At 32.7% G+C, this 17,270-nt stretch overlaps 1 protein-coding gene across 1 annotated transcript; it reads left to right on the forward strand.

The window, feature by feature from the left end:
• The first annotated feature begins 15,993 nt into the window (after positions 1-15,993).
• On the forward strand, positions 15,994-17,270 carry LOC148550462 (uncharacterized). The gene is made up of 4 exons (XM_088493073.1): positions 15,994-16,020; positions 16,670-16,791; positions 16,935-17,002; positions 17,134-17,270. Exons 1-4 carry the CDS (start codon positions 15,994-15,996, stop codon positions 17,268-17,270), a joined length of 354 nt encoding a protein of 117 aa, XP_088349199.1.

Here is a 17,270-nt window from a genome sequence, read left to right on the forward strand (position 1 = left end):
AGATAAGGACTTAATATTTTATATGGGCAGTTTTTTTTTTTATTTTCTCATACTATATACAAATTTGTGGCCTATGTCATATTTCAAAGCAAAAAAAATTATCATTTTTTTAAAGTTTTAATAGAGCTAGTATCATTTTTGAGTTATTGTATTTAGACATATAAAATCTTTTCAAGCAAAACTCAATTTACAATCATAAGTAATTTTTTAACCATTGTGGATGATTTTAGTCATTTCACTTGGGTGATTTTGCTAAAAACAAAAGGTGAAGTTTCGCAACATGTTAAAAATTTCTTTGCCTTAGTTGCAACATAATTTAATTCAAAAGTCAAAAGCACAGTTTAAATAATGGTCCAGAATTTATCTTATATTATTTCTTTTCTTTTAGAGGTATAATTCACCAGTTAGTTGCGTTGAGACTCTACAACAAAATGAACGAGTTGAACACAAATATTAACATATCTTAACTATTGCTAGAGCTCTTATGTTTCAATCAAATCTCTCTATTTATTTTTGGTCATATGCCATTAATTATGCAGTTTATTTAATAAATAAGGTACTTTCTTTAATTTTAAATTCTAAAATACCCTATGAAATTTTTCAAAAGTGTTACACATACAAGTCATTTTGTTTTACAAGTCATATAAGTTGGGTCAAACCCAACAAAAAGAACGCTCACCCATACGAGCATGTTAACACGCGCGCTACTCAACAGTTTTCATAGCGCGCTTCACGTTCCTCTTCCTCCTCCTCCTCCTCCTCTTCCTTCTTCTCCTTCTTCTTTGCATTTCTCCTCATTTTTCTTCGCGTGTTTTATCTTTATCGTTATTTTTTATTACTGTTATTGTTGGTACATTTTTTCCTCCTTCTCTTTCTATTAATTTTACAACATTATGTATTTTTTTTTCTTTATTTGATTTTTTCCTCCCAAAAAGACTTATGAGAATATAAAATGAGAAGATGAAGAAGAAGAAGAAGCAGCAGAAGATAAGAAGGAGGAAGAAGAAGAGTTTTGAATTATGCAGAACTTATCAGCATACATACACCGAAAATTTTTAAACAATACATCCAAATATCTTCGTGTTACACCCAAATTTGCTGTTAATACAGAAAAATATTTCCTTTAATTCTGTATTTTTTTCTTTTTTTTCTTATTTCTTTCTTTCTTTTAGTTGAACGAATATAAGTTCATCCTCTTCCAAGTAATTTTATACCATTATGTGTTTCTTCTTCTTCTTTGATTGATTTTTTTGTTTTTATTCTTGTTAAAAGAGTAAAACAAGAAGAAACTTGAGAAGCTAAAACAAGAAAAAAAGATAAATAAAAAAAAAAAGATGATGATGATGATGATGATAAAAAAGAAGAAGAAGAAGTGGCAGAAGATGAGGAGGAGGGAGAAGAAGAGTTTTGAATTATGCAGAACTTATCAGCACACATACACCAAAAATTCTTAAAGAATACACCCAAATATCTTCGTGTTACACCCAAATACAGAAAAATATTTTCTTTAATGCAGAACTTATACATTACATTCAATTCAAACCATCAACAATGAACAACAATATTCACAAATAAAAACAACATTATTCACCTACAGAATCATAAACTACTAACAAAAATATTAATTAGAATTGAACCACACCTCAACTACTTGATTGGATTTAAAATAATCAATTTCGTTCTGGTTCAATTGACAATCTGAACTTAAATTATTCGTTATCTTCAATAACGAGATAACTGATGATGGAGGAGAATGAGGAAAAGGAAGGAGAAAAATAAATTTCAATGAAAAGAGAAGGAGAAAGAAGAGGAGGAGGAGGAGGTGGTGTTGGTGAGAGAGTAAAACAAGAAGAAACTTGAGAAGATAAAACAAAAAGGAAAAGATGAATAAGAAAAAAAGAAGAAAAAAATTGTGATGATGATTAAAAAAAAAAGAAGAAGAAGCAACAGAAGATGAGGATGACGAAGAGGAAGAGTTTTGAATTATGCAGAACTTATCAGTACATCTACACTGAAAATTCTTAAACAATACACTCAAATATCTTCGTGTTACACCCAAATTTGTTGCAAATACAGAAAAATATTTCTTCTAATGCTGCATTTTTTTCTTCTTCTTTTTTTTCTTATTTCTTTCTTCATTTTATTTGAACGAATGTAAGTTCATCATCTTTCAAGTAATTTTGTACCATTATATGTTTCTTCTTTTTCTTTGTTTGTTTTTTTTTTGTTTTTATTCTTGTTAATGGAGTAAAACAAGAAGAAACTTGAGAAGATGAAACAAGAAAAAAAGAAGATGATGATGATGAAAAAGAAGAATAAGAAGCAGCAGAAGATGAGGAGGAGGGAGAAGAAGAGTTTTGAATTATGCAAAATTTATCAGCACACATACACCGAAAATTCTTAAGGAATACACCCAAATATCTTTGTCTTACACCCAAATTTACTACAAATACATAAAAATATTTTCTCCACTGCAGAACTTTTACATTCCATTATATTCAAACCATCAACGATGAAACATTATTCACCTACAGAATCATAAACTACTAACGAAAAAATTAACTAGAATCGAACCACACATCAACTACTTGATTGGATTCAAAACAATAATCAATTTCGTTTTGGTTCAATTGATAATCTGAACTTAAATTATTCATTATCTTCAACAACAAGATAAGGAGGAGAAGGAGGAAAATGAATGAGAAGAAAAAATTCCAATTAAAAAAGGAGGAGGAGGATGAGGAGGTAGTGGTGGTGGTGTTGGTGATGAAGATAACGAAAGAGAACATACAGTAACGGCATGAAAAAGAACATGCGCGCGTTGATTGAAAAATCTGTTAAATTAGGAGGGACGTGAAATCGACGTGCTAGAAGAGGCGCGTCTGAATATAAGGACTTGTATGGGTAAAAAGCTTGTATGTGGAGAATAATTCGAAATTTTATTTAATAAAACCCCAAATTATGAAGAACTCAAAGTTTTTGGTTGTTTATATTTTGTCTCTACTTTAATTTCACAACGTTTCAAATTTGATCCAAGAGCTTCTAAAGCTGTTTTTCTTGGATTCAAAGATGAAATAAAAGATTTTATTTTCTATTCATTAGATGATAAAAATATTAAGGTGTCCAGAAATATTCTTTTCCATGAACACATTTTTCCTTTCACAAAAAATAGCCATATCCTATATCAACCCAATAACCCACATGAACTCACAAATTTTTTGCTTAACCATTCCAACATTTAACACTCTCATTTCAATAATCAAAGCCCACACTCTTCACACTCCACATCATTTACCCGTCACGCCTCCCTCCCTCCCAACTGACCCGGACCCATCTCCACCTTCTTACCCGGTTTTCTCTTCAACCCCAACTTCCTCTCACTCTCCAAACCCATCCTCTACATCCACCGATCTTTCATCATCTTCAACACCACCTTCCACAATATCATCACCATCTACCACTATCCCCACTCATTCAGCACCTTCAACAATCAACACAATACCTTTACCACCTCGACGAAGTCTTCGTCAATCTCATCCCCCACCACATCTATCAGACTACATATGCTCCTCTCTCACCTTCTCAAATCCATCTTCTTTAAAGTGTCGCTACCCACTTTCTTCTGTCCTCTCAATTTATTCTCTCTCTGCATTTCATGAAAACTTTATTTTATCATTGCACTCTAATATTGAGCCCAGGTCGTTCAAGGAAGCCAGTACAAATCCACACTGGCATGATGCTATGAGGGCAGAACTAGCGGCACTGGAGTTGAACCAAACATGGTCTCTTGTTGAATGCCCTTCTCATGTGATGCCAATTGGTTGCAAATGGGTCTATCAGATCAAGCGACATCAAGACGGATCCATTGAACGCTACAAAGTCAGACTAGTAGCAAAAGGGTTTTTACAAACTGAAGGAATGAATTTTCTTAAAACTTTTTCTCCTGTTGTGAAGCTAGCAACAATTAAAATAGTGTTGGCCTTGGATTCCATTAAACATTGGCCTATTCATCAGCTTAATGTCAACAATGCTTTTCTCTATGGAGATCTAACCGAAGAGGTGTACATGTCTCTGTCACCGGATTTGAATTCAATTCATCTCAATCAATATTGCAAGTTGCACAAATCCATTTATAGCCTATGACAATCTAGCATAATGTGGTATGAAAAATTATCTATCATTTTGCTTTATTATGAGTATCAGCAGGCTGTCTTTGATTATAGCCTTTTCATCAAAATTTTGAGTAGTAAAATATGCATTTTATTGATTTATGTGGATGACATTGTGATCACTGAAAATTCTATGTATGAAATTGCTAACATTAAAAGAATTTTGGATAGAAATTTCAGAACTAAGGATTTAGGCACCTTTAAGTATTTCATAAGAATTGAGGTTGCTACTAAGGGTATTTCTTTATCACAACGTAAATATTGTTTGAATTTGCTAGATGATTCTGGTCTGTTGGGGACAAAAGTAGCCTCAATACCAATGGATAGTGCTACTCGTTTATATCAGGATGATGGTCCATTGCTCGCCGACCCTTTTGTTTTTCAGTGTCTTGTTGGGTGTCTTCTCTACCTCACTACTACTCGACCAGATATTACCTATGCTACTCAGCAACTAAGTCAATTTATGGCTTTGCCAACTCAAAACCATTATAATACTGTCCTCGTGTTTTTGGTACTTAAAAGGAACTCCAGAAAAAAGTCTTTTATTCCTAAGAAATTCTACAATTCAGCTGAAAGGATTTAGTGAGTCTAATTGGGCTGGATGTCTGGATAGTTGCTGCTCTCTCATTGGCTATTATTTCTTTTCAGGAGACTCTTTGGTTAGTTGGAAAAACAAAAAGTAAACTACCATGGCTCATTCATCTACCAAGGTCCAAGGCTGAATATTGCGCTTTGGCAAGTACCACTTGTGAACTTCAATGGATCCTTAACTTGTTGGGCGTTCTGCACATCATTTGTGACCGACTACCTATTCTTTATTGTGACAACTAAAGCGCTCTTCACATCGCGATCAATCCGGTTTTTCATTCCTGTATTAAATATTTGGAGGTTGACTGTCATATTGTGTGCCAAAAGGCACAAGCGGGCTTCTAGAATTGGCCGATATTTTGACCAAGCTGCTATCTCCACACCCATTTTATCTCAATTTATCCAAGTTGGAAATTTTAGACATCTTTCATTCTCTAATTTGTGGGAGCATATCAGAGCACAAGCATAAATCACTCCAAAACAAGCCAGAAATAAATTATCGCCCACTCAAAAGAACAAAGCCCAAACAACTAACTGACAATTCATATATTTTATTGCTTTTCTATCAGTTGCATTTCATACCATCTTCTAGAATAAGTTAGTTTTATAAGTCACCAATTCTGTTAGCATATGAATCATTTTTTGTAAATTTGAAAAAATTTATGATGATTTACTGAGCTGTGCATATGATAGTGTATTTCCCTATCTCTATTCATCATCCTCTGTACTATTAACATTGAAGTCCTCCAAGCACTGAAATATCCAATTATCCACGGTCATTATTTTGGACTCTTTTTGTCAAATTGTAAATTTTTTTTGGATAGACTTAGATTTACACAGATTTCTCATGTAAAGAAAAATGGTAACTTTTTTTTGGTAAAAAATAGGGGCATAAGCCCAAAAGAAAAAAAAACACAAAAACAAGGTTCAATTAAACAAGTACAAAGTGGGGCATTTGAACCCCTTTGGTGTCATTATTCAGTTTGGGAACAAGTTCTACAGACGGCATATCAACAAATTAGAATCCTTGCTCACAGTCAAGATTTCGTTTAGCTAACCAATCTGCACATGAAGCTTCTCTATATTTTTTATTAAAGCATTGTGACAAGGTCTAGACTTAGATATACTCTTGAAGGAGATCTTTAAATCTGTTTCAACTATCACACGACGGATCCCTATCTGCCATGTCATATCAATGCCATGAAGGATTTCCCATATTTCAGCTTCATCAATGCTACATTACCCCAAATTCACCATGAATCCTCCTATCCACTCCCCAAGGTATGTTCTGATTAATCCTCCACACCCCGCATTTCTCTCTATGTTTTATTATGTACCATCTGTGTTAAGTTTATCCCAGTTTTTGGGAGGAGGTTCCCATTTGATTCGAATCTAAGTTCTGATTTGTTCGTGTTGTATGAGCTTTTTCTTGTTGAATGCTTCTTTACTGCTTACAATATAGTCCCTGATGAGTGACACTGCATTGTTGGGTCTAGAAAAAGGGGGAGAGAAAAACTCTTTACACCTCCACTTCCATATCCACCAGTAGGTGGTTAGAAATTCTTCTATCCAATTAACGTTATTGAATTTTCCCAAATTATTTTTCAGGTTTAGGTTGATCCAATTCTTAAATTGGATTAAAAAAAAAGAGGGATAGAGCTGAGGTTTAGAACTTGTACCCAAATAGGGGCTGTTTTGGGACAATTCCTTAGAGCATGTAATATAGTTTCAGAGTGATGTTGACAGTTCTTGCATCTTGGGTCAGTTCTCATTAATTAGATTGGTAGCTCTACTTGCAGAGAGTAGTCTGTTATGTGTGAGTTACCAAGCAAAGACTTTGATTCTTTCTTGTCCTAGCCATCTCCATATTATTTCCCATATATTCTTTTTCTCTTTTCTATTTTAATTCAGCACTTTGTATGCTGTAAAAACAGTAAACTCTCCATTTGTGGTATGGCTCCATTTGATAGTGTCCATTCCTGCTTCTCTAATAAGGATTGTGATGGCTATTATTTTATCTATCACGCTTCCTTTCTGAGAAAATTAGTCATAGTCTCTAAATCCCATTCTGCTTCACTTTTTGTAAAGGCTGACACCTTCAAGTTTAGTTGCTCTTATGGAGGATTTTGAGTAGATATATTTAATAACGGACCTACTCCCGTAACTCAGTTGTCTCTCCAAAATAAAGCTTTTTCTCCATTTTCAATTAGCCAAGTTGTGTTCTCCTTAAATTTTTTTCAAAGTTTGGATTGAAGAGAGGACCAGTTTTCTCTCTATATCTAACACTGTATGGATAGAATAAATTCCTATAAACATTTGTAATATTGCTCATCTAGATATTTTGGGCCCTTATCATAATGAAACTTGTATCCTCCATTTCAAGAAAAAATGTTTAGCTTAATAAACAAAAAATAGAAATAAATAGGCTTTTTTACTTATATAAAATAACGGAGATTCAAAATTACTAGAATCCTCTAAATCAAATTCTGCTACTTGAATATTATCTTCCTGTTATTATATAACTCGTCTTAGGACTTTGTCGTTTAGGTTAAATAGTAAAATGTTATACCGTATAACGATTTATGTTTTTTTATTTTCAAAAGATAAGCATAAATCCTGTCAGGATAGTGGGTGTCCGAATTTGATTATAAATCATCCCCTAAATCATATAAAAATAATTAATTTTCAAATCTTCTACCTAAAAAATTATCTAAACACATGAATTTGATTAGATAATCGTGTTAAACTCTTTAATTAAACTCACAAATTAATAAAATCTAACATTTGAAGATTGAACTTAATAAATACTACGTAACATTTATACTAAAATAAATTATTTTAAAATAAAAATAACACCATATAATATAAAAATATTAATTAAAGTTTAAAAACATAATATTTTATTACTTATTTCAATATAAAATATATATTTTAATTATAAAATATGATTTTAACCTGGGCCAGGTTAACCCTAAGCATGACCAAATTCATTAGCAAGTGCCTAAAAAATCTTAGAAGGTTGTATATCAGTCGTGTTGTTACGTTTGATGACAACTTTAGTATGTATAGGGAGTTCTCTAATCTACTTAAACATCCATGCAAAATGGTATCACATCAATGCATGAGTTTATTGTACCTTTGATAGTCTATATCATCCAAGTTTTGTGTCTCTCTTTGCATTTATGCACACTTTGGAATTTATAGATGACATTGTATTTGATCTTTGGGTCATTTAGTTCTTTTTCTTTTGGTATCCATTTCTATTATAGTAGATAGATTGGTTAATGGTGAGTTCTGTGGTGATTTATTATTCGGTGACTAAAGATGACTTTCTTTTGACCACACAATGGTATAGGGACACATGTGCAGCAGGTAGTCAAAAGAAAGAATGCACTAAGTTTCAGTCAAAGCTAGCAGTTAGTGCTAAGTGTGGTAACATTTAAAGGTTTACTGTAAGGGTATGGATGGAATTTTGGGTTCCAAAACAAGACTTTGACATGGTCAAAGTTTAGATCTGACAAAAATATTTAGTTGAAAAACCGGTTGGATGTCCAAAAAATTATCAGACAATAACTAAGATTTATAGTTCAGAAGGGGACGCAAATTATGGACCCCGTTGTAGATTAAATTTAAAAAGGAGGATGAAAGTGGTTCTTGTATGTCTGATTTAAAAAAGAGAAGGAAAAAAAGTTATTCTAAAATTTTATTATGTTAATTAAGGCAAACTTCAAGAATGACATCCGATTGTTGATTTGCTGACCGAAATTAATTACAGATTCTGTGTAGAGGTATGAAATGAAAATCGTAAAAAAAAGTTTGAGAATAAATCTTAGTTATATTAATTTAAGTATTAGATTCAATTGAAAAAAATTAATTCACTGCTGTAATTTTAAAATCTAAAGCACTTTTTTAAGAATAAGAATTTTTTTATTATGTAAGAAGCTTAAACTTGAGTGAGAAAAATTTTAAAAAAATCTTTAGTTGCTTTTAAGGAGACAGGTTATGTAGCAGTATTAATTATATTAATAATATTTAAGAGGTTAAATTACACAATTAGTCCCTACACTTTTAGTGAAATTGCAAATTGGTCCCTATAGTTTAAAAGTTTGTAATTGGGTCCCTAAAGAAAATTAAAATTTGTAATTGGATCCCTACCGTTCAAACACCATCTGATTTAATGGAATATTCCTCAGCATATTCGCTATTTTAAACATGTGAGTTGCACGTGTTTAACAGTAAGGACTAATTTGTAATTTTAATAAAAATATAGGGACCAACACTATAATTTAACTATTTAAAAATGACCAAAAAATCCCTAACCCACCCCACCCCCTCCCCTCCCCAGCCCTCTCACTGTCACTTCTCCATGCCCAAAATGAAGCACCTCCTTCGAAAGCTTCACATCGGTGGCGCCACCACTGCCACTCCCACCACCGCCATCCACCACGTGCCGCCGCCGCCGCCGATTATCGCTCCCTCTACTTCTTCCGCTTCCTCTTCCGCTCTCTCCTCTCCCACTCGAATCGTCGTGGATCCAATTCCAAACCCTAGCAGCACCACCACCACCAGCATCAGCAATAGCGAAAACGGCATCGTTAGTGATTTTGGTTTGTTGGAGGAAAAGAAGTTTCAGATGTAATTGGCTCTCGCGATCAGCGCCTCCGATCCCGATGTCCATAAGGACCTTGAATTTGTGTAGATCGATGCCGCTAAACAGATCAGCCTCGGATATGAAGGATATGTGCTATCGTTCAATTTCAGTCCCTTCGTTACTGGGTACTCTCTCTCTCTCTTTCTCTCACACACACATACATAGTAGCAGATACATTAGTAGTCCCTAATTACTGATACATCAATAGCTAGAAAGGATTAATATGACTATTGATTGTCTTGGTTAGGATTAATGTGGGTAAATGGTTCTCTTTTTTTCTTGGTTGATATGATTGTTATGCAGACACGGCTGGTGAGCTTCAGGGGGAAGCTCTGATGCACAAGACATATGCTGCTCGCCTTATTGGTGGAGAGGCATCAGCCCCTGCAGCTGCAACTTCAGTTCTTCGGTTTATGATTGATCTTGGTAAGATGTGTCGCCCCTTTACTACTGTTTGTAGACGTGCTGAGTTTCTAGAAAGCAGCATTGACTTATATTTTTCTTGTGCGAGGTTAGTTCTGAGATGAGTTTTCCTTTATCTTCTTTTCGGTTTGTTCTATTGTTCTTCGGTTACATCTGTTCAATTTCCTACCTGTGGACTGTAATCATATTCTGATTAACTACTTATTGACTTTTATAAATTTGTGTCGCTGTTATCACTGTCCAACTGAAAATAGATTCTTTTATATTGAACCAAATCTTTTATGACTTACAGGGCTGCACATGCTGTTAAAATGGCAAAAGAACTCTCTGCGGTGTCAGAAGAGAAAACAACGAACGAAGGTGATGATACTTGCAGTTCACAGAATACATTTTCTAGCTTACCTCTCGAGCAGGATCAGTCTGTTAATACCTCCACTAGAATTGGTAGCATTCCTCTTGTGCAGTGAAGAAGGAAGGGGAAGAAGAGAAGAGAAAGGATAATAGAAAAAAAGGAAAAAGAAGAAGTGGACATTATGGTAAATGTGTATTTTTTTTACAGTAAACGTTATTGAGGATCTAATTACAAATTTTAATTTTCTTCAGGGACTCAATTACAAAATTTTAAACTATAGGGACCAATTTGCAATTTCACTGAAAGTGTAGGGACTAACGGTATAATTTAACCTATTTAAGAGACAATAAAAATCAGTTTAATATAAATAGTTATAAATTGTCTTATTTAATATTTATTAATTATTATTAAAATAATTATATAATTTTAAATATAATAAATATGTAATTATAGATGTATAATAAAATAATTGATTAAATTAAAGTTTTCTAATATTAAAAAATTTTTGTTATCGTAAACCATAAATAATCTTAAGTTTCAATTTAATTAGTTTAAAAATTTTGTATTTTGTAAAATTCAATAATAATTGATACTTTTCGGACAATACGCACACTTTTGGTTTAAGCCAACCTTTCATTATTGTAATTTCTTTAGGTATTTTAGTAGTAGCAGACAAACATGTAGCTCAATTTTTTTTTAATTTTATATTCAATTTTTAAAATTATTTTTAGTTTCATTACCCTTTTAAAATTACTATATTATATTTTTATTATATTTTCTCATTATATCACATATTATTTTTTGTTATTATTATTCTTTATACACAAATGAATTCCAAGAAAAAGAATAATATTAAATTTTATATTTTTATATATAAAAATATTACAATTTATTATATTATAAATTAACTTTGTACCACATAACAGAAAATAGAATTATGTATTTACTTGTTGTTACTTTCTTTTTTTCTACTTTTTTTTAATTGTCTAAATTAGCCTATATATTATCAAATTATTTTTATTATTTATACAGTATTTTTTTTCTTTGATAGTTATCTGTTGAATTAGCAATTTTGTTTATTGTATTTTAATATTTTTATTTTAGTTTCACTCAATAAATTATCCAAATTCAAACCTATTATTACGAATCACTTCTTGATCATATAATTGGTATTGTTTAAACAGAAATCTTGATACCTTAAAATTTTTAAAGTAAAAGAAAAACACAATGAAATCAAATTAGATGAGCTAATAAAATAAAATAATTTTAAAAAAATAGAAGATATATAAAATGTTAAATTAAAATTTACTTGGTCTGTGAGAGAGGAGAAGAAAGAAAAGAAAGTTATCATAAAGGTTGAAACAATAAAAAATATATGATAGAGAATTTAGATATTTATTTGGTTGTCAGATTATTATAAGATAAATATTCATGTACTCAAGTTTGAAATACAATATTAATCAATAATTTAAAAATAAAAGATAATATTTTTCTATGCAAAGCAATTTAAAAAGAAAAAATGAGTTAATGAAAATTTTTTTTGAGAAAAAAATAATAGTTCTCTTCGTAAATCAAATTATTGAGAAGGAAAAAAATAAAGTAGTAGACCCAATACAAGAAAAAGTAATATTTGTAACAAAAATATTTGTTATAAAAAATATCAAATTTTTTACTATACGATTTTGTAAAAAAAAAAAATTTGTTACAGAGTTGTTACCACATGACCCGTTATAAAAAATTTTGTAACAAACAATAAAATTGTTACAATATAAAATAATATTTTGCAACAATATTTTTTAATACAAAAACTGAAATTTATTACAAAATCAATCATAAATTTGACAAATAAACTCGTTTTTGTAATAATTTAGATTTTGTGTCATAATATTTTATTACAAATTACTACTTACTTTGTTGGGAAAGTATACCATTCCCCCTTGAGAAAACACCTTTGACAGAGAAATAAAATAGACACAATCACAACACAAGAATTTAACGTGGAAACTCCAATTACCGGAGAAAAAACCACGGCCGTTGTCAAATGAAGAATATCACTATGTGAAAATTGTTACAACACATAGACTTCTTTCTCTCTAACACCGGCACCCCAGTACACCCACACTCTCTCAAAGCAAATATCTAACTACACCTCACAACACTCTCTAGTCAAAGAGTACAGAGGAAAAGAAAAATCAGATACAAGCTTAAAGTGTTTCTGACTGGTGCAAAAACAAATGGAGAACTTAGCCTCATATTTATAGCCTAGGCCATCCACTCCATTTGCTATCCTAAGCAATGTGGGACTAATTCAACCAAATTCTAACATACTTCTGTAACATTTTTTATTATTTTAGTTACAAAAATAAAAGGTTCATTTTTCAACATTTAATTAAATAATTGATACATCAATTAATTATCTAAACACACTAATTCAACATTTTTATAATATATAATCATATAGATAATTATGATATCTTATATGTAATTAAGATTCTTTTACAATAACACATTAAAAATCAAACCATATAATTACCTTCATCAAAGTAAGTTAAGTTAGAACCCACGAGTTAAAATTAACTAATTCTTAGAGAATCTATTCTTAAAGTTAAAAACCAGCCAATCAAAAATGCAAATTGTGAACAACTGACGATTTTATTATATAAACTTCGGTTTATGTGGCCTTTTTTCTGTCAGCCCTCTCATAGTGCTTCTTATCAAGCAGCGCTTGTCGATTCCAGTAGAAAAACTTCTTCAAAATATCCCTCTCTCTTCGTCTTTAATAGAATTTCCCTTTCGCACCGCAAAACCAATACCCTTTAGCCAATTAAATTCATTATTACATCATATAAAAAGGTACTACTAAATTTTTTTAAACATTTTTTGGGACATCACTTTTGGCCAATGAAAATACTTATATTCTTGTGATATAGTTTACACTTGAAAAATATTGGGAACGTGCATTGACATCATTTATCACACTACCTAGACCTAAACCTGCTGATGCCTAAACGCAACTTTGAGCCAAGACCTATATGTGCCTGCATCAAAAGTTACAAAATGCTAGAATATGTGCACTTTAAATATTAATGACAAAAATAGTTAAAGAAAAGGTACAAATTAAACGTATTTCAAAAGGAAAACCATTTTATATTCATTTTAAAGCCATCTAAAAAAATGTATTTCTAGAAACAGTTCAAGACAAATTTTTATCATCCTGTAAATAAATAGAACAAAAGCAAAACATTTGCTACTAAAACACTTGTGTAAGACTCCCATTTTTCATCCATACCTCTACCATAGAGCTTTCATTTGTGATTTGTATGATCTTTTAAATGCCAATGTTTAAATTTTTGGTTTCATTTGTCTCAGATTAACCAAAAATAACATTGAATTTCATGACCAGAATTCTTATTCGATATGCGAGACTTCCAATCCACCAATGACTGACTTCGATGCCAGTCCCAAAATACAATGTTGTAACTTGCGCAAATCCGTCCCCTACTTGCTATGCTGGGCATCTTTCAAAGGCCACACTTGATTCGAGCTGCACAACTCTCGTCAAGGATTCTCCACTTTTAGAAGCAGACACCAGAAATGCGATGTGCCTACTCCATTTTATAAAGAACCTTGTCACAATGCTAAAGAAAAATAAATACCATTAGATCAATTTTCAATTACAAATGCTAATATACACAGCAAACTTTATTTTTTATACAAAAGGTATATTCCTTTCCCATTGCACGTTGTAATAATACTTTCTCTGAATTTGAGCTAGAGTCCTATATGTACTTAATATGCCATACGATGTTCATTCTTAAAAATCACAATGGTAATATTTCAAATAAACTCCAAAAGTAACTGTTAGACTGGGACTGGCATTTTGAAATTATTTATGAATAGCAATACCAAATCGTACAAACAAAATAGCATGGTAACTAAGCATAAGACATACGATCCAAAAATATTTAATCTGCATCCAAAGAACCAACGAAATGATCAAGTTATGTTGTGTTTGGAACAATTTGAGAATAGTTATCTCGTAGGAAAAGAATTCTTTTCTTTGGGCCAATCTAGCAACAGATAGAGGATCTGAAAGCTATCATTGTGAAACAGGGACAATTCAATCAGTATGTGCTCAATGCTGCACCAGGACATAGGTGCAAAGGACAAATCTCCGATTATGGAGAGCAATTTTTCGAACGCCATCCGGTCGAAGAACTGGGTGACAAATACAACCGAACACACTACTAAGAGGGGTCAGCCAAGGTTAAGAACATACAAACGGCGTAAGACTAGGACCAAAAGCAAAGCGAAGGAGGACCATGACTACGTTCCGCAACAAAATCATCTGAGTAACTCAGACGGCAGATCCTTCAAGTTCAGGCGCAGCAATGCCAAAACGACTCCGTCATCGAAGACTGCAGCAATGAAGTCTGGTCTCAAGGGGAGGCAAAATCTGTTTCTGGCTTTGATGGTTTCAACTGGATGTCATGAACCCTACAACTCGTATGTCACGAATACAACTGTGAAGATTGCTCGTACTCTGGCCCTTCAACAGAAGTTCATGCAACACCAGCACTTGGATAGCAGTTTTATGGAAAAAGACGCTGGTAGTAAAATCTCCAAGGTTTGTGCCTTAAACCTGGATGTTTTATTGGCATTAGTTCCTATTAATGTGAACGACTGTTGTTTGAGAATGATGTTAACTACTGATATCATTGATCAAGGTATGTAGGTCTCGTTTCAACCTAGTCCGGACACGGAGATAAATGGATTACACCTAGCTATCGCCTCCTACATCTTTAATACCGCACTGGATCAAGAGAGAGTTTACCGTGTAGACACTTATTTCCATGATGGTTTTGGTCGTTGCAATTATATAAACAGAGACGGATTTCATGGGGGGCTAATGAGAGGAGTTGGCCCCCCGGAAAAAAATTGAAACTCTTATACATTACTGAATTTAAATGGATAAATTATGTTGAGTCAATCTTAGTCGTTAATATTGCTTTCTTAAAAGAAAATGCTAATATAGATGTCTTTATTCTTCTGAAAAGATGACACTTATTAAAACTACACCTAACCATAATAATTAATTGGTCAACAACATACTTATGCTTAACTAACATTAACTAATCAAAAGATAATTTTTTAATTTTATCATATCTTAAAACAATGTTAGTTTCGGCATAAAATTGAAATGTACATGGGAGCACATATTTGTATTCTTAAAATACCTGCTCACTAGAAATGGGAGCAAGAGCCCTGGTATGTTTACATATATGTCGGTTCCTATAAGATTAAACATCGTAGATGTTGGAAAACAGTTAGATTGATTTGTTATTATTATCAAGGAAATACTTGTTCTGAATCCATATTGTGCCATGAAGAACAAGGCCCTGGGGACTTTAGAGTCGAGGAAGCAAATGGTGGACGACGTACGTCACACATGTTTAACTATCTAAATTGAATGCCAATTATTTTTCTATGACCGGACACTTTCATTTTAATGTCAGTGTTATGTTTTACACAGATATTGATTCTACTCGCAAGGATGCTTGCATTGGACTCCATGAGGCTGCAATGGTACCTGCCGACGACCTTTGCGGTTAGTGATCTAACTGTTTAATTTGTTTTACATTGGAGCTATTCGATAAGCTTAAAGCCAAAACTGTCAAATGACTGTAATAAATGAGGGTTTTAACTACCTAACACTCTGACTGTGTGGTAACAGTTTCAATCTATAGAAAATAGGGACAGGGCGAGGCCCATTACCGAAGGCAACCATTTCTGCCATAAGAAAGAACTTCATGGGTTACGCTGATGAATTCCTAAAGGTATTTACACATGCTTTTAATTGTGCGTGCTACATCTATATGACCTTAGTTAATAACTGAATACACATTTTATTTCCTCTAATATGAGGCAGATTTATTGCCCCATGTGGTGCAATAACCATTGGTTTTTATTATTGTCGACCTATCACGAAATTAGCTGGTTTATCTTGACTCACTCAGGAAATTGGTAATGTTGTTATTCCAAAATGTCCAAATATCCTTAGCTGCATATTTATTATGATGAACATGTTTCTGAAAAGATATGTATGTTTTGCTACATGTTTGTCATTATTCTTTGGCAATAAAAGTCTGCTTGGGTCGAGCATAGCTGCTAGTTATGCAGTGTTGTGTTGTATGCCTAGCCTTGCCATGGTTGGGAATGTGTACGATGACAGGATTCTGCTATGTATTATGTGCTCTACATTCATCATTGGATATTTGTTGTTGTGAATATTATAAAATGTTAAACAGTACACTGTATTTGCAACAAAATTTATTCAGCCAGCAATGATCGTTGTGTCTGTGATAAGTGTGTGAATACTTTAATTCGGGACCATGCTAGTCTTTCTATGTGATTTTCAAATCTCCAATATATTCTAGTGATATAACGGACATGGCTAACAAGAATGCAACTGTTATTGTGCCACAGACAATCTTTTTGGATGACCTTTTGGAGGACCGTTCTTGGTGTGCTAATGCAAATATGGACAAAATTGAATGTAGTGAGTTTGAGATTAAGGAGTCTAACATTGTTCAACAACTTCCACAAAGGTGACTGATTTATACATAAACTCGAAACAAATGTTATTCCTTGATTGCAACTATTACCATATTTGCATTGGTTAAAAAAACTTGGAAGCTGATTGGGCTGATGTTATAACTTTTTTTCGGACCGCGACCATGAACCCGTACAACAATGACAGTGGCGTGTTTGTAGAACAGTGGATGATCATGTACCACTTGTTCTATGACTACGGTGTTGAGATATAATCTGGATTGAAGTTTCATAAACCCTTATAAATTAGATCACATTGCATAGAAGGTATGAACTTTCATTTGAACTAACATTGCACTTGTCGTTGTAATAACTCACAAGTGTGTTGACGTTGTACCAGAAATTTTATTTGGTCACCGACTACAGCCAAATGTGCCTTGCAATCGACATGGTACTAAAGTATCACAACGATAACAGAATGGAAATCATTGAAGCAACTTTGAAATACTGGGAGAGTTTCTTAGCCGATCCTTGA

This window comes from Arachis ipaensis, chromosome B7 (genome assembly GCF_059453495.1).
Source record: "Arachis ipaensis isolate K30076 ecotype BB chromosome B7, ASM5945349v1, whole genome shotgun sequence".
NCBI classification, from domain to species: Eukaryota; Viridiplantae; Streptophyta; class Magnoliopsida; order Fabales; family Fabaceae; genus Arachis; species Arachis ipaensis.

Coding starts and splice junctions, on each gene's coding strand:
- LOC148550462 (XM_088493073.1), top strand. CDS start 15,994: ATGGGTTACGCTGATGAATTCCTAAAG. Junction 16,021..16,669: donor ACGCTGATGAATTCCTAAAG/GTATTTACACAT, acceptor ATTGTGCCACAG/ACAATCTTTTTGGATGACCT. Junction 17,003..17,133: donor GTTCTATGACTACGGTGTTG/AGATATAATCTG, acceptor TGACGTTGTACC/AGAAATTTTATTTGGTCACC.